This window comes from Cynoglossus semilaevis, chromosome 10 (assembly GCF_000523025.1).
Source record: "Cynoglossus semilaevis isolate Cse_v1.0 chromosome 10, Cse_v1.0, whole genome shotgun sequence".
NCBI lineage: Eukaryota > Metazoa > Chordata > Actinopteri > Pleuronectiformes > Cynoglossidae > Cynoglossus > Cynoglossus semilaevis.
Genome location: NC_024316.1, coordinates 16,665,659 through 16,690,450, shown reverse-complemented (window position 1 = coordinate 16,690,450; position 24,792 = coordinate 16,665,659). Strand labels below are relative to the sequence as shown.

At 41.5% G+C, this 24,792-nt stretch overlaps 2 protein-coding genes and 1 long non-coding RNA gene across 5 annotated transcripts in view; all 3 read left to right on the top strand.

Moving 5' to 3' along the window:
• Positions 1–13,809, top strand: part of anks1aa (ankyrin repeat and sterile alpha motif domain containing 1Aa) — a 53,088-nt gene extending 39,279 nt beyond the window's left edge. For 2 of the 3 annotated variants that reach the window (XM_025059548.1, XM_025059549.1), the window contains 11 exons: positions 1,400–1,512; positions 7,362–7,460; positions 7,596–7,742; positions 7,860–7,967; positions 8,470–8,640; positions 8,728–8,865; positions 8,954–9,025; positions 9,130–9,216; positions 9,333–9,470; positions 10,179–10,361; positions 10,891–12,423. In XM_025059548.1, coding sequence (XP_024915316.1) covers positions 1,400–1,512; positions 7,362–7,460; positions 7,596–7,742; positions 7,860–7,967; positions 8,470–8,640; positions 8,728–8,865; positions 8,954–9,025; positions 9,130–9,216; positions 9,333–9,470; positions 10,179–10,361; positions 10,891–11,007 — 1,373 coding nt within the window. In that variant the 3' untranslated portion in view covers positions 11,008–12,423. The other variant, XM_017036072.2, reaches the window with a different exon arrangement.
• A 182-nt stretch (positions 13,810–13,991) lies between these two features.
• LOC103385307 (specifically androgen-regulated gene protein) lies at positions 13,992–22,231 on the top strand. Its single transcript, XM_008319155.3, has 4 exons — positions 13,992–14,437; positions 17,127–17,275; positions 18,553–18,688; positions 19,022–22,231. Exons 2-4 carry the CDS (start codon positions 17,171–17,173, stop codon positions 20,452–20,454), a joined length of 1,674 nt encoding a protein of 557 aa, XP_008317377.1. The 5' UTR covers positions 13,992–14,437; positions 17,127–17,170; the 3' UTR covers positions 20,455–22,231.
• A 1,020-nt stretch (positions 22,232–23,251) lies between these two features.
• LOC103385306 (uncharacterized) overlaps positions 23,252–24,792 on the top strand; it is a 9,461-nt gene continuing 7,920 nt past the window's right edge. Inside the window, exon 1 of the long non-coding RNA XR_003050923.1 lies at positions 23,252–24,208. This is a non-coding gene — a long non-coding RNA (uncharacterized LOC103385306). The remainder of the gene's footprint in view (positions 24,209–24,792) is intronic.

Here is a 24,792-nt window from a genome sequence, read left to right as displayed (position 1 = left end):
TGATAAAGAGCAGCCACCTGCAGTGTGGTGGTGCTGGGAGGTGGGGATGCTCGTAAGGGATTGGGGGGTGAGGAAGGGAGGGGACGGCACACGATGAGAGAAGGGAGAGAGGGAGAGAGAGAGAGAGAGAGGGAGAGAGAGGGAGATGTTAGGGAGTGAGGAAAGGAATTGCAGGCAGTGGGAGTGTGAACAGTCGGGACAATAGAAGGACACCAACCGGTCTGAGGACGCTCCGTGTTCCTGCCTGTGGGAGACGGCAGCGTCTTTACATGGACGTGACCTCAGTCGCCCTGAGTGACAGGCTGGGGGGGGAGACGGGGGACGTGGCTTTGACGTTCTTGCCAGAAGAGTTGTTTGAATCTGGCTGCCAGCAATTACTAAAGTGCTGTGTGAAGTGACGGCGTGGACCCTGGGGTGGATGTAGTTTCTGCTGCTACGATTCCAAGATTCTGGAAAAACCAGGAGGACGTTTGCGAGGCGGCCGTGTCTTCATTTACGTTAGAGGATCGTAAAAATGCGAAAAACTAAAGGAGGACGTTGTTAACCTTTTGGAAGGCGTAAAGCTTTTACTTTGAGTCTTTGATTTTTGATCGTTTTCGTGCGTTGGCAGATTTTGGTTGCGGAACTTTGTGTTTCCTTTCTCTTGATTAAAAAAAATGTGATCATTAAAAGCAAATAAAGCTAACTCGTCTGTAGAAGGTATAATTGAGTCCTCCCACTCGGGCTCTGCTTTTAGAGTTGAATCTGCGACATTTTAGGAAGGGTTTCTTGTGACGTCGTAGCAGCTGACGGCTGTCAGAACCGCAGTTGTGTTTGTTTTCATGTTTCACTTTCTTCAACTCCTGCTTTGTTGAATTTGCTCATGATGTTTTGCTAAGTACATGTCCCTCCTGTGGATTTTTTTGCTGAATGTGTCGGATCTGCACTCCCGGGCTTAAGCCCGTTTGCGAACTGACTTCGATTCCATGTCCATGTCTCTGAACTTTTAAATAACTGCTGATGTCATCGCTGGCTCCTCTTAGAGCCACTGACTTTTTCTGGGTCAGTCATAGTTGACCTCAGACATGTGAACGTTTTTATTCCCCTGACAGTTATGTTGATGCTCGTCACGTGTTCAGTTCATATCAAAGAGTAGACCGCCAGCCTTCGACCTCCACCCGCCCCTGTTCAAAATCACTTCCACCGTAATCCATTCCACGGGTCTGTAGTTCGGCGCCCGCTTCTCCGCGGGAGCCGATGCCCCGTTCATCCAGGACACTGTCCCCGCCGCCTTCCTGTTGCCGCTGCGCTCGGCTCTGCTGGCTGAGGATGATGTGGCAGTGCCACGTCTCGTCCTCAGAGTGCCAGTGCTACAGACTGAAAGGTTTCTCCCTGCTGAAGCGCTTTCCCCTGTCGGCAGGTGCTGCGGACCGGCTGCTGGAGCAGTCGGTGGGAGAGTGGCTGGAGCACGTGGGCCTCCCACAGTACGAGAGCAAACTGCTGCTGAATGGATTTGACGACCTGCGCTTCATGGTGAGTCCTCACTTCACTACACTGTCCCACTGAACCTCTACTTTAGTTCGATGTGTTTTCGCTCGTGTTACTGTTTTTCTTTTCTTGGGTCGTGGTTTTGCTCATTAGACTCTGTGTTTCTTGTCAAGTGCTTTTATTTATACAAACATTTGGATTCAACATGTTGGTTCATTATACATCAGATCGATACTTCACTCAAACTCCTGTCAGCAGTGAGAGGCAGGCCATTTATTTTTGGAATTTTCTTTTTTTTAAATCTTACACGTAAGTCGTCACATCATCAACATAAAGTGGAAAAGATCACACGTCAGAATCAGTGGTGTTGATTGAAGGTGAGACCAGGAAGGAAACTGATCCAAGAGGCTGTTGCATCATCAAGAAACTGAAAGAATTTAATGAAGCATTTCTGAAAGTTCTTTTGAGAGTGAGAATCGAAAAAAATATCTTGTTGACGGATCGCTAGGAAATATTCCTAAATTCAAAAAATTATTTAGTCTCACTAAAACGTTGTCCTCAGCTCGGGGGGACACTGCTGTCTGGGATTCATTTGATACGATGTCAAACTAGCAACCTGCCAGTGAGCAGTGGTTGTAGCCAAGCCACCAGGAGTTGGCCGTGTTGTGTTTGTCAGTGAAGACGAGTGATGAAGGGTGAGGAGGGTGAGGAGGGTGAAGTCTGAGCCAGAGTGGAGGAAAGTGAAACAGCCATTGAACTGTTTTCATCTCCCTGTCACATCAATCCTTCACCTTTTTGTTCAGGGAAGAAGAAAAAACCCAGGTGTTTTTCTTGTTCAATTCCAACTCAACGCCACATCTCATTCTGACTTTGGACGTCATTCCAATCTGTCCCCTTCTTGGTTCCCAGTGTTTTCTGCAAGAATGGTGGAAAATTATAGTGCTTGCTTTACAGCAAGAATGTTGCTGGTTCAACGCCCGCAGTCTTTCTGTATGGAGTTTGTGTTGTGTTGTTGACTCTAAATGACCATGGTTTGACTGTGAATCTGTGTCTGTATGTGGCCCACTGATGGACTGCTGGACACTCTGGGGTGTGGCCCACACTCACCTGTTACCTGCTGGGTCGGGCGGAGTCGACCCTGTTACTGATGAATGTGTGGATCAATCAATCAGCACTTTTTAATGAAGCTGATTAATTACCAGGACTAACAACTAGTCACTAACTCTCTGACCATCTGTTTATATCGACAGTAGAGTCGATGTGTCTTTTATCTTTGACAGAAACTGCTGACTCGCCTTCGTTCGGTGTTCAGTGGTATTTGTGATTGATTCAGAGTGACAGATTTGATTGATGAGCTGAACTCTCGATGTGTTAACCAGGTTGTTAATAACTTCTCACTTTAGAATTGGAAATGTGCTGAGATCTTAAAAAACAAATGGGGGGTTTGAGTGGCTGGAGAACGATCACCTGCCTCGCTGAAGGTTTCAGGTTTGATTTCATGTCGTCTCCTGCACCGGGTCGAGAACGAGCACCGATACTTTAGCCACACCTGAAATAAGACGGGCCTTTTAAAATGTGTCCTTTGCTGATCTTATAAAAACACACTTTAATCTGAACTAAAAGTAAGAATCAAATCATCAGTTATTCTTTTATTGCGGCGTTAATGGAGTGGCTGCAGCAGGGTCGGTCACGTCTTATTATAAGGTGCAATAACTAATGTATGAAGTCATTTAATGCAATAAAACTGCAAGTTATACTTTGGAGAAAGAAGCATTTAATGCAATAAAACTGCAAGTTATATTTTGGAGAAAAAAAAGTAGTGTTTGTACTAAATACACTCAGCAACATTAATTTGCTACTATAGATCAGCGTGTACCACGGCTGACTGAAGGTAAGAAAACTGTAATACCATCAAAGCCTCTGGTTTATTTTGCTGCGTAGATAAAAACATGACAAAACTAAAAAATCCCTGGAGAATGTTCTGAAGGTGGGATTTAAATTTCCCACAGGGATTAAAGAGACTAAAAGGAACATTTGTTTGAGAGTTGAGTCGCAGCCGTAGACGAGGTGCAGCGAGATGACTAATTAAACTGTGTTTAGTCAGACGGTCACACTGCAGTGGTCTCTGTCTGTCCTGCAGGCACAACTGCAGGAGTGAATCGATAGCAGCGGTGATTGTGTTGTGTTGAAGAAGCGGAGCGGAGACCGAGCTCCTCTGCTTTCATCGACGTGAGGTCCAAACGGCCCGATGAAACAAAAAAACAAACTCTGCAGCCCAGGTTTTCTTCAGGCTTGTTAAAAATTTAAAAATTAAAACAGAAGAATGAAAATATAATTAACCAGTCACAGCTGAGGTCACCGAGAGCCTAAACTGTTTTGATTTTGTTTCACTCTGTAGGGGAACGTGTTTGCCTGAAATCGATGGGAGACGATAACTGCTTGTTGTCATTCTCTGGGGGGAATTTACAAATGTGTTTGCCCTGAAAACTACAAATGGAAATAAGTTTAAAATTAAGCACATGATTTAATTGATTTAAATATGATTTCGTGAAGAGTCGTTGGCTACAAGAAAAACTGAGGATTTGCTAATAATTTATTAGCCAATAATTGACAAAAGTAAAAGGCAAGATTTTCTTAAATGTTGGTCAAAACTGTAATAAAATACTAAAAATGAGTCCAAAGAAATTAAAAACTAGGACGAAATATATAATAGTTTGCAATAAAATACCTAAAATGTACACAAATATTAAAACCTGTGCTGAAAAAAGAAAGATTTCAGAAACCGTTGGTCGGGTTTTAAACCAGTGACATCATCAACACGTGTCGTTCCTCCTCTCACTGTTACTGTTCTCTGTCATTTATTAAAAGCCAAGTTGTTATGTTGGAACATTTCTGTCACCATCGCCTGCAGACAAATAGAAATTCACTAATGGCCGAATGCATTAGAGGCAGAAGTCCCCGGGGGCTGATGGCTCTGATGGATTGATTTTCTGAGGCTCCGCTCTGGGTGTTAATGTTGGTTCGTCCGTATGACGACGAATAAAAAGCAACAGAATCTTTGATGTGGATTATTTTTGTTTCCCATCAGTCTCTGTTGTCTGGCAGCAGCGTGTCCTTCACAGAGAACACTCCCTGACTCCCTGTTCCTGTGGATGGTCAGCGTGACTGATCTGAGGCCTGCAGCCCTCGGCCTCCACTCACAGGGCTTCAAAAACGGCTGCGGCTGCTGTTACAGTACAGAGATGTTGGATGAACCGCACAAACACAGGCACCGACCACCGATCTCACACTGCTGTGAAGTCGTATTTTCACTTACGTTCGAGCTGATGTCAGCTTTTTTCCTCATCTTATGTATCGTTCACTTGTGCAGCTGTCGAGGTTTCGGCGAAGAGAGACAACAATCTGTCTTCTAAAGTTGACACCTCTGAGTCTTTCACAGGTTCATTGAGTTCTATAAGGTGTTTTGTTGAGATAAAAAATGTTGACATGTAGCAAAGGTGAATGGAACGTTGGTGTTCTCAGGGAAATTAGAAATTTGTAACTCTCCCAAATTAAACTTTTTTTGTATCGTACCTTCTGACTGAAGCTACACATAAACTACACTACAAACTATTCAAAATGTGCGCTGGTTGAATTGATGCCATATTTTAGGCTAATTTTCACAAAGTTTATAATCCAAGGTTGCGTTTTTTTTTGTGTCTTAATCCTCTCACTGACACGTCCAGTCCAGTATGTTTAATTTCCACACAAAATAGTGTTTATTTAAAAAATAATAAAAAAAATCATTATTAATATTTGATACTAAAATTTGCAAAAACAACCAAGTTGTAGTTTTAGGTGTGTATGCGTACATGTTATACCTACTTGCGGGGACATTGTTTTGGAACCACCCCTTTGTTGTGAGGACCCTGTGATTCATGGGAACATTTTCTGCACTAAGAGGAAGTTATTTTGATGGTCAAAAAATACTTTAAACTCAGATTGTGGTAGGGATTAAGGATTATATCACAAAGCGGTAACAAAGCATTTTAACTAGCAACCTGAACAGTTACTACTGTAGGGAGCCTGGCTATTGATCCACAACTGCCTTATTGTGCGCTGTTGTCTAGTTTTAGTACCAAATAAACTCTTGAGGACAATTGTTATTGCTCTTATTAATGACGTGTGAAGTGGCCTGGTTTGGCATCGACTTCTATTCACACATAGTTTCAAGTTTCCCTCTTGTTTTTTGCAGAGGTGATTCATTGTAGAGACAGGAGAATCGGTGCGTTGCTCCCGTATTTCCTCCCTCACAGCCTTATATCAGGTGATCTCCAGTGGCACAGAAATGTAAAGATCAATTCACTGTGAAAGAACAAATATTCATCCAGCTCCAACATCAGTCCCGTGGGCTGCAGATGATGAGATTGAAGTGTGAAAGGAAAAGCGCTGAGTCATGATGTTGCTGTTCACTCGCCCTCCGTGTCCTTGTTTCTTGTTTTTATCAGTTTTCTTTTTTGCTTCCAACCTAATTTAAAAATAAAATCACATTATTAAGTCACCCTGGTTTTTATCATATTACACATTGCATCTGTGAATCACTAGTATAGTCTGTGTACTGTTACTTCATGGAACATTGTGCGGCATTACTCTGCACATTTTCTTCCTCCTCATCATTAAAGTCTGTGGCTTCTGCATGAAGAACAGCGTGTTTGCTTTGACCTAGAGACAGTTTATGTCCTGCCTCAGCTCTGTATGTGTGTGTGTGCATGTGTGTAAGTTAAAGTGGGCACAATTAGCGTCATGTCGATTAGCGTCAGTCATGTTGTGGGTCGGACACACGGGTCCCTGCGTCAGGTTACTGCTGAGGCATCACATTAGGATACAGTGACATATCTGTGTTAGCTGCTGAGCTTCTGTTTTCATTGTACATATCTGGGGCCACACGGTGGCAGGTGTGATTATTGCGCTTGTCTTATAGCAAGATAATAATCTGTTGGTTGTTTTGATGCCCAGTAGTTTTCTTCTTCATCTTGGTGGTTTTTTTTTCTCATTTTCTCTTCAAACTTGCTGTGTTAGGGTCATTGTTATGTGAATGGTTGACTCAATATGTGGCCCTGTGATGGACCGCTCCCTCCTCTGATGATTGCTAGGACTACCTGGTAGAAGATGAATGAAAAATTCTAGTATTTACACCATGAAATCAGCTGTTGATGAAACTGCTCACATGCATGTTGCGTTTTTTGTTTTTTTTCCATTTTGCTGCTGACGACTGCAGCCAACGTCAGAGTCTGCTACTCTGTCTCCGTCCATCTCACGTGCCTGACCACTCTGCACGTCTGACATTGATTTATCGCTCCCTTCTCTATTACCCGTTGCCTGCCTCACGGTCTCAGAGGTGGTTCTGTGTGTAACCAAAGATGGGTTTTCGGCCATCACTTACACAAATCCCTGTCGACTGCCCTGCCCCCACACACTGAACGTCATCCATCAACATTCTCCTGGTCCTGCAGCCAGTCAGTCAGTCAGTCGAGGTTTGACCGTCTAACTGTGGAATTATTGACTTTTTTCTGCAGCATCAGCATTGCCTGTGATCAATAAAACCCCAACAGTAAACGATGCTGCATAATTTGTCTCAGTTCTTCAGAGATTAGATTTTTTTCATACTTTTAATACAGAAAACCAACTACACAGATGACACACTATTAAAGTCTAGTTTGTGATTAAAAATTGTAAACTATTGTCCGATAATTTTTCTTTGCTGGTCAAAGCTTGAAAAGTAGAACAATTAACTACTTTTCTGCTTGGTGGCAGCAGATAGCTATAAAAAAAATCACAGCTGTTGAAGAAGATCTTTGTGAGTGTCTTCAGTAGTAGGAAGACTGAAGGTCAACGTCAGTCTTTTTGTTTGACAGGGGAGCAACGTGATGGAGGACCAGGACCTGAGAGAGATTGGAATCACAGACCCAAGTCACAGAAAGAAGATCCTTCACGCAGCGCGGTCGTTACCCAAGGTGAAAATCACTCATTTCTTTTTCAAAAGGACTTGAATAAATTTGTCCTTTACAGTATTTTCCCTCGTCCTTCTCGCTCTACTTTTTTTCTGTCCTTAATTGAATATTGAATTGAATGTCTGGTTCCATCTGCAGGTGAAAGCTCTGGGCTGTGATGGCAGCAGCTCTCTGTCCACCTGGCTGGAGAATCTGGGGCTGCAAGAGTATTTACACAACTTCCTGGCCAGCGGCTATCGCACCCTGGACTGTGTCAAGAACCTGTGGGAACTAGAGATCGTCAACGTAAGTCACTGTGATGGTGAACGTTGGTGGTGTGAGACGTACGGCGGCAGCTAATACCTGAACACTGAAACTTAACTGCACACTAAAGAGCTTCTTCACCACCCTTGTTTGCACCAGGTGCTAAAGATCACTTTACTGGGTCACAGGAAACGCATTATTGCTTCGTTAGCAGAGAGGCCGTATGAAGAGCCTCCAGTCAAACCTCCACGCTTGTCTCAGATCAGGGTAAGAAGGTCGTGTGTGAATTCATTAACGTTCATTTATTAAGTGGTTTGTTATATATTTTCAATTGAAATAGAGATAAAGCTCCGCTCACTTTCTGTTCATTTTAAGTTTAATTTCAAATTTAGTAACAAAATGAGAATACCTGTACTCATGTGTAGAAAATTGTATCAGGGGATAACCTTAAAACATCAGTTTCTGCTTGAGAACAGGCGTCTTTGAGCCCCAACCACTTCTGCCCCCATGTGGCCAGATTTATAAACGCTATCTGAATTTATGGACAGTTTGTCTTTTGAGAAGATGTTATTAAAGGATAAACTGCAGTTGTGTAGCTATTTATGATGTCATTGTAGTCCTTTCTGTATTTTGCCCACACATTTATATGTCATTGTAGTCCTTTCTGTATTTTGTCCACACATTTATCATTTGTCAAAATTTAAAATAATTATAATCCTAGTTTGCTACTTTGTTTTTAATCACCCTGACTGTACGTCTGGATCCACAGTGCTACGATCTTCCTGGGTCCCAGACCTCGTCCCCCTTCAGTCACATGGAGTCCTACACAGGTCGTTCCATGGACCCTCTGCTGCCTGTAGGAGAGACGGGGAAGAAAAAAGTGCCAGAGAGTGACCACGACAGTAGCCAAAGACACCGCAGCGAACGACACAGAATTCACGTAAGTTCAGGTTTATAGTCACATCATTTTAGCAGACCTGATCGTTCTCCTGAGAGTTTACAATAACCTGAGCCACCATGATTCCAGGAACGGCCTGAAGAGCGACTTCGCGAGCCTCGTCTGACCCTGCGACCTCCCAGCCTCGCCGCACCTTACACTCCTGTCCAGAACTGGCATCACCAACCTGAGAAACTCATCTTCGAGACCTGTGCCTACGAAGCCAGTGTACATTAACTTTCCCTTCATCCGAAAATATATTTTTTACCTCACTGATGAGTACAATTAATTAGATTTTTTATTCTTCTCTGCGTAGTACCTTGGTTCCATGCTTATTAAAGATCTACGGGGCACTGAGTCGACCCAGGACGCTTGTGCCAAAATGCGGGTGTGTATCAAGTTGTCATCAGTATAATTTGATTTTTGTTTTTCTAAATGAAACTGTAAATGATTGGATCATAAATATTTCTGTCTGTTTTTGTGGTCCTCCAGAGGTCGACAGAACAAATGAGGAAAGTTCCAACCATTGTCCTCTCCATCACCTACAAAGGGGTGAAGTTCATTGATGCAGCCAATAAGGTACGCTAACAACAAGGCCTCATAACAAGGATGTCAAACTCATTTTGGTTCATTCTCAGAACATGAATTACAATGATAATGTGTTGGTTATTGACTGAACCATGTGTACCACGCAGAACATCATCGCCGAGCACGAGATCAGAAATATTTCATGTGCAGCCCAGGACCCGGAGGACTTGTGTACGTTTGCCTACATCACCAAGGACCTGCAGACCAGCCACCACTACTGCCACGTCTTCAGCACCGTAGATGTGGTAAGGAAAGGAAACGATTTCTTCATAAAAATGACCTGATAATTCAAAAGTCAAACGTTTACAATCTTGCCTGACGGGTACCTTTTAATTCTCCGTCAACATCATTTCCTGTCTTTGCTCTGTGCTGATGCGATAGTCTCCAATCTCCAGGTGGATCGTCTCCTCGTTGTTGACACAGCTGTGATAACTCGCCCTCTGTTACTCACTGTGTTCTCAGAGTCATCTGTTAAATGGACTGTTAATCTGCTCTGCTACACGGACACAGTCGTTTCACACTGTATTTAATCTAACAACTGGTTCCTGTTGCCGAGGTTCTTCTCTGAGCTCTGAGATTTTTTTATATGTTGTTAAGTTTAACTGTGCTGAGGCGAGGTTGCTGCTGTTTGGGCTTAAAAAAATTATCACACAGCCCTCAGCAGAAAAAAAATGATAAATGTCCAAATATATGTATATGCATATATATACAGTATATTTATATATATTTATCTATATGTGTTTAAACATATATCTATATATTTAAATGTATATATGTCTCTATATGTGTATGCATATATATATATTTGTGTTTATACATATATCTATATATTAGTATGTATGTGTACATAAAAGTAATTTTCATTTCTTCCCACCTGACGTTAATCTTTCGTAGCCTAATTTATTCTCTGTGCCTTCTGCTTCATTCCCCGTCTTCTCCCTGTCTCTGTGTAGAACCTGACCTATGAGATCATTCTGACGTTGGGCCAGGCTTTTGAGGTAGCCTATCAGCTGGCTCTGCAGGCCCAGAGGACCAAACAGCACCACAGCATCCCTGCAGGACCTGGATCAGAAGTCACAGAGCTGAAGTCTGGCCGACCGGTGCCAAAACCACGTGGAAGTGTACGCAAGTCAGCGGTGAGTCAGAAGACACTGATGCTCCGAAGACTTAATCTTTTATCATTTTCAACAAAAAACTACCACTCAGAAGACACTGATGCTCCGAAGACTTTGAAATAATCTTTTATCATTTTCAACAAAACACTCCTGTGTGAACTTTATGTCTGTCTCACCACCATAAAATCCCATAATGCTTTACGTGTCTTTAGACCATTTTCTGTGTTTCAGCTTCTGCTTAAGTTTAACTTACAATTATATACAGTACCACACAAACACTTGAAAATCCGCTGATAAAAATTTGAATTTGACTTGGCCGCCCTCCAGTGGTCATGTGGCAGTAGTACATGAGAGGTTACAGGCATAGCATACTACAGAAAAAATAGTCAGATTATCTTCCAGGAGACGACAGAGGTTGTTAACTATACGTGCATTATTCATGTGATACTGTTATAAAGTATTCTTCTAACACAGTCCACAAGGTGGCACCAGTGTAAACAATCTGTAATAACATGGTCTATAACTGTCTGCAAATCATCTTTGCCCACAGGGAGATCTGGTGGACCAGGAGGGTGACGCTCAGTCGCAGGGCAGTGCAACATGGCTGGTGGACCCAAAGGAGTCCAAGCGCACTATTAGCACTAAGTATGAGACCACCATATTCTAAATGGAATCCTTTTCGTCCCAACCTCCTGACCTGGGTCTGGTCTCACCCCTCTTCACTCTCGTCTTTCTGTGTGCCTTTCACTGTGACTCTGCCTCTCCTCCGCTGGGCTGGACCCCTGTCCTCTCACTCTCGCTCCCCCCACCCCACCCTCAGCCGCCCTGCTAGTTATGGTCGATGTCATTCACACTACTAATGCTCCACTACCCTTTACTGTTTTCCACTCCCTGTGTTTGCCTCCAGAACTTTATTTGTTTTTCCCACTAGACTTCGCTCCTCAGTAATAAGCTGTCGTTTTGTTTCCTGCTGCTTTTACTGCTCTGTCAGGCAACGGCTGCTCTGAGGCTTGTAATTTGCGTCTCTGAACTCCTCACTCCTCACTCCCCTCCAGTAATGGAAAATACTGTATTTCCTACAACCGAGCGCGGCTCGCAGTTGTTTGTACCTGGACGGACATGTTAGCTGAGGAAACTGTTAGAAATAATAGTTCTGTTATTTGATGCATCAGTTGAAATTTCAGGCTGTGACTGTAAAGGAAGACAAATGTCTGGGGGACTGTGGAGGGGGTTACACAGGTCTCTGTCTGAAGCCACAGACACAGGGATATTTCTGGGTTCCATCTTGGTAGTAGGCTAACGTGGACGCACGATATCATCAATTGCAGATAAATTATCACTCGCCACTTTTTATCGACCAATAACGTAATTCCAGTTGACAGACAAAGCGATAAAGGCAACAGTGTTTCTACACATGAGCAGACAGCTGCAGCATATCCATTGGCATATGAGCTAATGCTAACATTATCTCAGTTGTTTTTGGCATATGACAACAGTGCTTTAATTTTCAAACTATGCTTGAAAGATCCCTGGATAACCAGTCTTTTTCTTCGCCAGCGGGTTCACGATACTTCTCAAACAGTTCCCTTTTGCTGCATTATTGGAGATGTTTTAATTTTATATATTACATACTTTGTCTTGTTAATTCTTAAACAATACAATTTAAATATTGATTATCTTATCGGTATCAACAATGAAGACCAAAAAAATCATCTCCCTATCCTGCAGGTCCACATCATAACTACTGCTAACTGTATTAGCATGAAGATGGCATACTCCTCATTGTCTTTCAGTCAGATCACTGGAATTTCAACTTGATGCTTCTATGGATTTAAATAATTATCAAAGCTCTTATGAATCCCCAGGTTTATTTCCCCCTTTCATTTCTCCCCTTGTCCTCCCTTATTTTGACTGTGCGCTCCATGTTAATGTTTCACTGCTGCCAGTCAAAGGCGTTAATAATGACAATGAGCTCAATTCACCTCCATTCATCGTCCATCTGTTTGTGTTTTGTCGTTTATGGTTTTCCTACCTTGACTTTATTTTGCTCTTACCTTTGTTTTGCATGTGTCTGTTTCCCTCCCCATAGCTGAACACTGTGGCCCCTCCCAGCCTGTCAGATAGAGCTGGGTACTGTAGGAAAAGTGACCCCAGTGCTGCAGAACACGCCCCCAGGTGGATGGTGGCCACATTGACACACACACAGGCCTGAGGAAAAAAAAATGTTTTCATCAGTGCATGCATTGTCTGTTCATTTGATTTTACAGCTTTGCCTCCGTACGCAGCCAGAAATTGGATGTGAGGTCTGTTATGATATAAAGGGGAAACCATTTTGGTTCAGCTGTGAGTTCCAGGTAGAGGAAGTTGGAGTAGGAGTGGACCCCATATGGGGTCTTGGTACGTTAATCAGTTTCCTGTCAGACGTTTTGTTTGAATTTCCGTTATACTGTGGAGGTACACACTTACTAAGAGACTTTACACTGTAGGTACAACTGTATAATTTCACACTGTAGCATCTCATTATGACGTCCACTGTCCACGGTACACAGTGTGTAACTGTGACAAACAAGAACAACTGTTGAATCAGACGCAGACAGGACATAGAAACTGACACTACACTGTTTTATAGCAATGTAACAGGGAGTGGCTTTTATTTGATTTAAAAGTTTCTCTCTCGCTCTCTTTCTCTCCTTCTGTCTTTGGTTTTATATTTAATTGCTTTTTTTAAGTAACAATGACCTGTCTTAGGGCAGGGACTGGATCAGGTGTGGCTCTCTCACTTCCCGCCTGCATCTTTGTTCAGTTAATCTTGCCAAGACTTTCACCAAACCTGCCACACAGGCTGGGTTCTTCTTTAGCTTTTAGCCACAGAACTCAACAATAGGGCATAGCATGTCTCTCCTGATTAAGCCTCAGTTTGTTGACTGTTATGGTAGAATTTTTTTAATTTTTTAATGTCAACTCATGTTAAGGTACGTAGTCAGGTCCTTTTGTTTTGTTTTTTTTAATGGTATATGTGGTACTTTGTAAAGGGCCAGTACGTTAATCGTATGGTACACTGTCGCTGTCAGCCTGCTCCAGTTGGCACTGTCAGCCTACAGACTGGTCCCATTCTGCTATTGCACATTCTAGTCAGAACCAGGAGATATACGCTGGGACTAATCTGATGACAATAATGATGAGAATGATATTGTACATGAAATATAGTAGTCTGTATTTTCATACTTGAATGAGTTTTGCTTTTATAGATATCTCTATATACAGTATGTGTATATGTCTGTATGTATGTACGTATATAATTTTTTTTGACATTTGTCAAAACAGAGAAAAGGACTATGTCTTATAAAGTTAAACATATCGTGAATAAACACCCTGTGATTTAAATAAAGGCTGAGAAAATGACTCAGAAGAGGGACCTCACTTCCAAAAAAAAAAAGAAAAAAAGATTGTAAATAATCTTGGGCTTCCAGGCTTTTATATGAATATTTTTCATAATTGTACAACTAATAAATTGCGCAATTAGAGATGGTGGTGGTGTTTGATTTTGTCTGTTTACTGCTTTGTGTCCATTGCTGTGATGCAATGCCTTATTGTTTCTTACCTGTGCCCCCATAGTTCTTGTTGTAACATAAATCAGGAAGCAGAAACTATATTATTACATGGTTTATTAACTAACTTAAAAAAACTAAAACAACCTTTTAATAACTCTTTTCATCTGCTATTGTTTCGCTTTCATTGCAGTGTGAATCAAAAGGTATAATTTACATATTTAACATTAAATTTTTTCATAATGAATCCGGTTCCGTTTGAAAATTGCCCGTATCTGACCGTTGGGTCTATTCCTACCATCGAGTCCATCTTGGAAACGTCACATGCAGGTGTTCGCTGATTGGTCATGTGCCAACCTGTTCGAAAAGGTAATTGGCTCACCTGCTCGCACCCACTTCCTGCTTTTACCTTCTCTCAGTCGCCAGTCGCTGTAATGTTTCAAAGCCGAGGTCTGACACAACCGCGGAGGTTTGTTTTAAACCCACTAGGCCCGAAATGAAAGAAGTTCAAATGTTGCTCAAGACGTCGAATCTTTAGCAGCTGAACACGTGAGTAGAGAAATGTTTCTCTTTGTTTTATTTTTAAATGACGAGAGAATGTTGATACGTAGTTTCGTGACAAAAGTCGCTGTTTCTCGGTCGAGTTGTCGCGGCAGAAAACGACACTACCTCAGTATAAATGCATGTTTACAAGTGTTTATGACATTAGTGATGTGTTCAAATAGTATATGTGCACTTTATTTCCTATATACGCATTATTACTTCGCTTTGACTTTGTGAAATCGATTCGGTTTTTATGCCCTAAAAATATCTCAGGTTGTATCGCAGCAGCGTCTAACTTTCATCGAAAAGTCGCAATACAATCAAAGTTATATTTTCTTTAACGTGAAAATGGGTTGGGGAAATGTCAGTTACTGTTGTCAAATGTCATCTAAAGGTTTTACAGTCTAAAGTCATAGAGAAGCAAAGAAACTAAAATGCGTTTGAAATATTGAAATTCATTTTTACATTTTAATAAAGTCAAAATAGTGGGATAACCTTTAGAGAAACCAATTAAACCAGTTTGTCATTTATTGATCTGTAATCTTTGCAACTCAATTTGGTTTTTCACCTGAGAATCCTGAAAATACAGGAGATGTGCAGGCTTATTAATTTTTTTTTTTAATGTCACGAACAGGAGGGTTTTTTTACATTAAATTCTAAATGTATGAGTTATAAGTTATAACTTTCTTCTAATGTAGTAATTTACCATTGACATATCAAACTGGAAAAACACCAACAACCTGAGAAGTGCTTAAAATCAGAGCCAAGTAAAATTTGTTTTTGTTTCTCTTATTGCAACAAAACTAATTTAACATAAATTACTCAGCAGAAAAACATGTAACACAATTAACCAACCATATGTGTGACCCTAATTATGCAGATCATATGCCATGATCAATGGGAACTTGTTTTTGAGTGATGATATATTGATGACAGTAGGTTTTTATTATCTGCCCTCATTCAGTGGTTTGGTAAAGACATTGACAGAAAAAGAGCTCACATACTTGCACTTAAATGTCAATAGTCCTTCAGCTGCCAAGCTAAACATTAATGAAATATTTCTCTTTTTTGCAGCAGGTTGAGAGTTTCACAACCTGCTGTTGAACATTTTTTTAGTGTTAATCATTAAACCACTTCTTTCAGTGCTCCCCTTTGAACGCATACTTGACATTTTTGGACCACCTTGTTTGTGAACACGGTTCCATTTGTCATGGTGGAGTGTAAATGATACTCTCAGATGTGTTTAAAAACCTCACGAAAGTGACTTTCAACAGTGATAAAATGTAAAAAAAATTAAAGGTGCTGGTGTTCAGCTCTAAAGTCAAAATGTTTTACTGTCACATCACATCATAGCGCTGGGTTGAATTTAACAGTTCTCTTAAAATAGGCGGAAACTAGCAAAGTGACATTCCTGTCACTATTAAATCCTGACTCAGCTGGAGGTGCAGTGAGCTTTCACACTGTCTCACACACACACACACCTGCAGCTTAGTTCAGTGCAGGTGTTGGCTGCAGTCATGTAGGCATTTGTGCCATTCTGCACAGCTACACAGGCCAAAGGCTATAAATCAGCAGCAGACGGCCACTGACTGCTTCGTCACCTGAGCCGTGTTTCCAATAAATACATCGCAGTGCAGGTGTTGGTGATCAGTGTTTCTTCTTTCAACAGTTCTTGTTGTGTTCTCATGCCAACGAGCCAGAAGGTCAGGTTTGAACCAGGGCTCCACGTAGGGCTGTCACTATGACCTGACTGAATGGGCCAGGTTTGGCGTCCCTCATTGTCCCTACTGTGACCCTTATTAGTGTTCCTTATTGCACACATTGTTGAAGCCATCACCGTGTCAGTATTCTCATTGTGCGCAGCTGTTATGCTATACATGTTTTCAAGGATTAAATGCTTTTATGTTTTTTTGTTTTCATATCAATTCTTCTACCTTTGTCCTTGTTGTTAATTTTCCCATTTTGGGATCAATAGTCTAATCTAATCTATGAGTTCAACAAATGTTTGTTTTTCAAAATGCATTTGACAGAATGACATGATCTGTGAAGATCTCTGCTCTAGTTTTATTTCATTATTATGGTAATTAAATATTCCATTGCTGTTAAGATAAGAATTTGTGCTTGGAACAACATGACTTGTAATTGTCGATTACTTTATCAAGTCGATTTATAATGACATGATAAAGTTAGTGATAGCACTATAAAAAAAAATTTTAAATTCAGTTTATAATTTAATGGCTGTTTATTTTTATTTTGGATATAAATTATAATTACATAAAACTTTCCTGACTAAAATATTAGTCTATGTTACTGGTTAAAAGTATAAATATGATATAATAAATATTTTTGCTCATATTTTTTAAGTCTTTATTTTGTTTTATTGGATTTCTTTTTTTCCATTTCTTTTTTTTATCCATCCGGTGGATTTTTTATCCTTCCATTTCTTTTTTTTATCCATCCGGTTTGAACACCTTTTCTCTCTTCTCATTTCGTAGCCTGGCTATTTCCTGGAACTGCTTACAGGAAATTGGTTGTGCAAAATTTAACAGCAAACGGAAATGTGTTAATGACAGTCATTATTGAAAATTATTGTGATCATTTTAATTATGTTAAAATACACTCACATTGTTCCATTCTTTTTAATGACTTTGCCTTTGTCTTCTTCTCACATTTCTACGTTTACTCTCTCCCACAGAGTCGTCCTGCGAAGACCTCCCCTCTCGTCCTGTTCCCTATGCCATGCCCAGGAGTGACCTGCGGACAGGCAACATTGCCATGGAGTCCTTGAGCAACAATGACAGTGCCGGAAGCTGCGAAAGTGTAATCAGCGTGAACTCTGCCTTCGTAAGTGCTGCTGGAGGTCACTTGACCTTGGTCACATGATGATGAAGCTCAATGTATGACACGCACATTTTTATTATTATTGTGTTAATCTTGGCAGCCCTCTTTCTGACTGGTACATAGAGACTCCGTTGTCAGAAAGAGCTGGACCAGAGTGGTGTAAATAGTCCTTTTGTCCGACTGTTTAGAGACTAAACATTACACCTGATACTCCTGGAAATTCTTTTTTTATTATTATTATTATTCTAGTGATAACATGACATGATGTTCATTATCTCGTCTTACAAAACCTATATGTTTTAATTTAAAAAAATACCACTATTGATGCAGTTTGCATTTGAACTGATTGATTGAGTTTTAGTTATTGATTGATCAACATCAATCAAACATATGAGTTTTAGTTATTGATTGATCAACATTCTTTTATGGTCTTAAATGGACAATAAGGAGAACACTTGTCTTTGTCTTTGTCTGAGTCTGTGTCTGTCTGTCCAGATCACAGTGATACTGAAATTGTGAAATGTAACTCGACATGTTTCCAGAACCGGTGAAGTAATCGCTTTGCCAAAAACAAGTCACATTTATGATAAGACACAGCTACAATAATATCAGTCTGCATTGTTTCATGTCAGACAGAATCATTTGTGTGGGTCCAGCTGGAACACTGTGCACAAATGTCTCCAACACATCATTGGGATCATGTCCTGGAACCGCTAGTGGTCAATTCATTTATGGGTCTGTCGTCTGATGTTGACTCAACCAGTTATTCTGAGCCTGATGAATCTGACATCGACTTCCTGGAATATAGCAGTGTCTTGAGTAAAGAAAATAATCCACCGACGTTTACTAAATTAAGGCCATAATTTAACATTGGTTTTGAAAAGTAAAATTGCTAAACCTATTTCTACATGACTGAACTACCCTCATTACACCACATGACCTTTTGTAGGAGTTCGTTTTGATAATAACCTGATTTTACTGTCACTGTCAAGTGTGTATTTGTGAGTAAAAATGAAGTCTGATTTTAATATTATTTGATTTCCTCCAAGAATCAGATTGTCCAAGAATCTTTCCGACAGTATTTTTCTCCCTTAGGACAATGATTGAACACTTTCAGGTCTTTCGGGTTTTATTGATGACAGCAGGCAATATTTAACTGAATAATAAAATATAATAAAAAGTTAAAAAGAACCTTTTGTTTGACCGTATCAGTTATTTGCAACGTGAATGTCAGTCAGTGTGGTGACTTTTACTGTCGTGTCCTGTTCCTGTGTTTGCAGAGTGAGGACAGTATGGAGCACTTATCTGCAGAGGAGAGAGCGTGTCTCATGTATTTGGAGGAAACCATCGAAGCTCTGGAGGTGCAAGAGGACAGTGGTTTTTCCAACGATGAACCAGATTGGTCAGGAAAAACAGGTGGGACTAAAGGGAAGGGTATGTTGCACACTATTTAATTAGCTTGAGCTTTAGTTATTTAGTTACTTTCTGCAATTTATTGTACACTTTCCCATAGTAATAAATAAATACTGTATTTTCCAGACTATAGGTAACTCCGAGCATAAGTCACACCGGCCAGCTAGAGTGCCCACTAGCGGCTGTCAGTGGGAAAATAACAAACATGGGAAATTTATTATATAAGTCGCACCAGAGTACAAGTCGCAAACCCAGCCAAAGAATGAAAAAAAAAAATGTGAGTAGATGCAAAAAATAGATGTTCCTTTAAACTCTGTCACTGTTCTTTCTTTTTAGACTTTTCCAATTCCATGTCAGCGTCTGATAGAGATGAGCATCAAACTTTGAACCACACCACTAAAATAGAGACTCACCTTGTTTCTGAAACCAACACACATCTCCCCTCATCATCCGAGAAGGGAACTCAACCTCAACCCGTTACCGATGAATCAGTTCCATCAGCCTCTCCGTCGAGAGTGCTTTGTGTAACTACGGATGCATCTGGTCATCCTAAGATCATCGCAAGTACCAGTCTTCACTCAGCTCAGCCTGTTGAGCCCTCCGAAAATAATTTGGTTTTGATCCCTCCACCCTCGGATTTTATGGACAAGCCAAATCCTCGTGCAGACCAAGGTGGAATCAAAAACTCAGGTCCATCCACCAACCCTTCGGGTGCAGCTGTTGACCTAGAACAGCTACGTCAGAGAGCCCGTGTGGGGAAAACGTCAGAGAGTTCTTCTGTGTTTCAGGAAAGCTCGACTCTGTCTGAAGTGCCTTCCTGTGTGAGTGCATCTCCTGCAATTTACCTCCCACCAGAGGCCCCTCATGTGATCCCCGATGACTTAAGGAGTCCACTTCCAGAACACATGGAACCTAAGAGTCCACCTGCTGTGGCTCCTAAGCCTAAGAAACATCCTGCTAACATCATTCGGAAGTCACCTAACACATCAGGTGCCGGCACTGACAGCAACTTGGGTCATTTTGTGCCGTCAGAACAGGAGAGAGTCCACATGGAGGCACTGCGAAAGCTGGGTCTCTTAAAAGGTGACGAGACGGATTCAAGTCCTGTCCAGAGCCCCAAAGGTTCTCATAAAACTAGAAGCTCTTGGGGAGCGCCTCCTTCTCCGGTCAGTCCAGCAACTCCTCGTACACCGAGCTTCAATCGACCTCCTGTGTCTGTCCCTGCACTCTCTCCTCCTGTTGACGCCGCATCGGTTAATGCCAAAGTTTCAGAAATTCTTCCAGTTCCTGCCGCGTTCAGTGACCCCATTGGGCAAGAAGAAGCAGCTGCTAAGGATGTTTTAGATGTCAGTCCAAACCAGAAGACTCCTGGACCTCATCTTCCATCACCCTCCATGACCAGACACCCAGCTCCACCCAATACCACAGGTGTTAAATCAGCCACCCTGGAGCGCTCAGGCCCAGGTCTAAGCAGCTTAATGGCAGGCCAAGACTTTAATCTGGCAAGTCAGCTGCGTAAGAGTCGGCCAAGGCCCGCCTCTCTGGGGAGTGGGAAAGAATTTACAAGCACTCAAGGAAAGGATGTACAGGCAGCCCCTGCCAGCAGTCCGCAGCCAGATTCACGGAGGTCCGTGCATGACTACTCAGCCCTCCAGCGCTCTCAGAAGCTGCCTCGCTCTGAGGGCGTCAGTGTACTGATCTGCCCGCGGTCGGACAACGAAGAGGCCCGACGCAAGGCACTGAAGAAGCTGGGGCTGCTCAGAGACTGATACATCACACTCAGGTCAGTGTCTCAGAATACTGGGGCTCCAGGATGGTCAGCCACAGTGCACTGTAAAAGCAGCTTCAAACGCCAGGTACTCTATGGACACAAGGTGTCAGTGCACGTCACTGCTCGTCATCTTCGCTCTTCACCTCATTGGCCAAGAAGTGCCAAAGGGAATTCCTATAATAAACTGTTGGCAGAGGTTTTATTTACTTGGTGCGTAGCCAGAAGTGAATCAAGAAATATCACCCTTTGTGATAGTGAATCTCAAACTATGGTGATGATTGATTGATTTGAACTTTATTGATCCCAAAGTTAGGAAGTTCTTGTGTTATCAGCAGATTGGCTACCTACAATGTGGTTCCTCTCGGAATCGAACCCAGGACTCTGCTCTCTGCTTCCGAGGCATGAGTGCTAACCGCTATACTACGGAACCGACAATGATGGTACTCGTACCACAGTTGGCACTTTGACTCCCCCTACTGAGTAGTGTGTTTGCATTCAGTGTCAGATTTAATTTTTAGCGTCAGTGGTATTTCTAACTTATTGGACAGTGTAGCTTCAGCTGGTAAATAAATACAACTATTTTTTTTAATGAATAAATCTCTTCTCTGTAGTGTGCTTAGCTAAATTGTGTGGGCCTGTGCTGCTGTGGTTTAATGTTTAAAGCCAAATCTTTCTTGAGGTGTACACAGTGTAGGAAGGTTGAGAACCAGTGTTTTAGAATAATCTTTTTATACCCAGGATCAAGGACTAGCCTGCTATTAATCCAACTCACTTCAACTGACTCACATCAACAGTGAGATAAAAACGATGACCAACTTCCCTTATAATGGTTGATAAGGGAGGTAAATCATTTACCTGTCAAATACCAAACCTCTGAGTGAATGTTGACTCTGAGGGCAGACGTCACAGCTGCTTCAGTTGTGTCACACAAAGAAAAAGGAAAGACTCAAAGGTCCAGACTAAAGTCATGGTTGAAAACATTCTGGTCTTTTCCACTCTGCTCTATGAAGCTGAAGCTGACTTTGGAATATTTCTACCGTAGAAACTGAGAACCATCAGCTGACGTCTGGGTCAGCTGTGAGTCACGTCACAACAACACCAGACTTTTGCTCTAGCCTGTTGGACACATGACTTCCCAGACATTCCCTTTTCACGGCCTTCATCAGGAAGGAAAGCAGACGGAAGATATTATTTGAGAACAATGTTGAAACAAATCTCGAACTGTTTTATAAACAGCAGGTGCACTGAAGGACACCTTCAGATTGAAGAGACGTCAGGATTTGTACAAGAAAAATAACCCCCTGACCTCCTTCTTCTGTCAGCTCCAACTCTCTTCAGCCATTATTTCCATTCTACTTTCGAAAGCACTGCAGATCTTTTCAAGGAGCAAAGTAACCACGTATTTATCCATTTCCTGTTTTGCTTCTCTGGTTAACAAGAGCCTTCCTGTCAAACTCCATCACTGATGCTGCTGACAGGCACTGATCCTGCGATGTCACTTCAAGTGTGTGCTGTTATCTTATGAGCCACATATGAACTTTTGACATCGCTGTCTGTTCTTTTTTTTTCCCCCACTCAGCCTTCCTCTTTGGTTATTTTTGCCTTTTCTCAACCTTGAATACCTTTAATTCCTTAAATTCACTTTAATTTCTGGACGTGTTTTTGCAGGTTATGGCTATTAAACATAAAACATTGTTTTTGATTAGATGCAGGTAAATCGTGTTGTTTATATAAATTTATTAATAAAAAAATGCCATATACTTCCTGTAACCTAAGACAAGATATTTTCGTATTCAAACGTACGTGTTCTGCACTGCTGCAGACTGGTATACTGTGTCACTGTCTGTCACTGCAGCCACAGACCTCTATGTTACCATGTGATATGAAAAGTCACAAACAGAAGCCTCAGTGTTCAGCCTCAGCTCCACAGGGTTTATCTGATCTGATGTCAGCCAACCTGTGCAACCTGTTTCCCTCAGCTGTGAAGCTTTTGTCCGACAACCTGAGCCTCCTGCCATATTTGAACAAAGTCTGTGGAATACTCGGTACTGGACTCAGTACTTTTATTTTATTATTTTATTATTATCATCTTTATCCACATGAAAAACACATGCATTTATCAATTAGTGCTTCTGCACCAGTGTGACTTGGCAGCGTCTTACCCTCTCATGCCACAAGGGGGCTACTGTCTGTGATCTGTGTTTATTGTGCATCTCTGCCAAATTCCTCTTAATAAGCCATTACAGTGATTCCTAGAGCCCTGCCCTGCACACATGAATTAACTTCAGCCCATTTTCTACAAACACACCCTACAGTTTCCGCAATACTAAAAATATCTGCTGTTATATGTCACACTTCAAACTTCTGATCATTCACATTCAGACGCCGTGATTTAGCAGCGATAAAAACACACACGAGCAGGCGTCAAATCAAACCGACAGCAGCCGAACATCAAATGAACCTATAACCAGGAATACGAATCAGGTTTTTACTTATTCTTCGCTTAAAAAAAAAAGTCTGTTTGAAAGCAGATGGAGTGACAGAGGAGGCGGCTGTGTGATGTCACAGCAACACAGGCGGCTTTGTGCTGCTCGGTGACATGTTGCTATGTGACTTATCTTTCCTTTCCACCTGCTCTGTTTGTTGAGGTGCTGCCAGCCGACCTGACTGACAGGTACTGAGCCGCAGCACACTCACTTTCACTGCTACCCTGAAGGCAGCGGAGTCGAGCTGCTACACACAACACGCCAAGGACGCGTGCACTCTCCTTCACTTACCGTATATGGCAGCGGAGTCGAGCTGCTACACACAAGACGCCAAGGACGCGCGCTCCTTCACTTACCGTATAGTCTACGTTTTTAAACCCAAAACAGGATTAAATTCGATGAGATTAGAACAAACGTTATTGATCCCACACAGGAAATGAACACGTCGCCACAAAAAAACAAAACAAAACAGCGAATGTTGCTAGAAGAAAAAAACTCTGATCGAGTAAAACCAACATTGATAAATATATATTAAAATAACATTTGAAAAAATTCAAATTCTTCTTGTCAACATCTGTCTTAAAACGTTTTGACTCTCCCATGTCCTTCGTCAAAGTTTTCCAAACTTTCTAAACGTTTAGTCATTACCTGCTGTAATGACTAAAGCTTATCATTAGCTTATCTTGTATTTTATGGCTGATTCGCGGCTAATTCCGAGCCCACTCTTAGCTTGTGCCGTACGAATGCAGTTCATGAGAAATGGTGAAATGTCTTTTACAGATTTATTTAGAGTTATATGTAATGCACATTAAGAAAAATCATTTTAGGAATATTCTTAATCATCGCTAATGAAACAGATGATCCTCTTGTATTTAGCCTTCCTTCTTAAATGTGACTTATCGTTTCTCCATACTGATAATTAAACCCAATTCTTTGTCTGATGTTTGACATTCTCTCAGTCCCTAAGGTTCTCATCTAAACTGACGTTCCTACTTTTGTGGTAAGTATATTTATACCTGCATTCCACGCTGCTTTATCTTTACTTTTAACCGTTTTTTGAATAAATACTTTTCATTAGTTGAGTTTAGTTTTATTGTGAGTTATCCGGCCTCTTTTCTTTTCTTTTTCTTCTTCCGTCACTATCTGTGTTTATTCTAAATTTACTTGCAGCACTTTCCTCCGTTCCGACTCCGGCTGATCATCCATTACTAACCGTCACTACATCCCAGCTGACTTCGGTCCACGGTCTCCATGTCCCAGGAGCAGGTAGAGGCATTTTCTCACTTCTTGTTGTTAAATGTCTAGTGTTTTACTGCTGAAGTAGTACACTAAAAAAGTATTAAATTATTAAAAGTATTTTAAAAAATGGTTAAATATTCATAGCCCAATATAAATGTACCATGATGTACTCAATGGAGGACAAACAGTTTGAAAATATTTATTGTACAAATGGACTAAAACTTGACGTAATCCAAAGTTTGTACGGAAATATGTTAAGACAAAGAGCAAGTTCTTTTTACCTGAGTGTAGGCCTGCCGAAACAAAGTTTATTTTAGAGTCTACCACCAGAGGGCAGTCCAGACTGACGTTTATGTGCCAGTAAACCCACGACTGCAGCGGTTCTTTTCCGTCGTGTTCTCACTGTTGGACGTTCTGTCAGGGGAACTTTAGATGTTGTGGCTCAGATCGAACTCCTCCGATTATTTATCACTGAAACATCACACAACATCAAGTAGCTCAAAGCACGACTCCTCCAACCCGAGGCCATGATTTCACATCAAAGTCACTTCAATCAGATCTCCCAGACCAGTCTGGAATTCAGAAATACTATCATCTATAATAAACAGCAA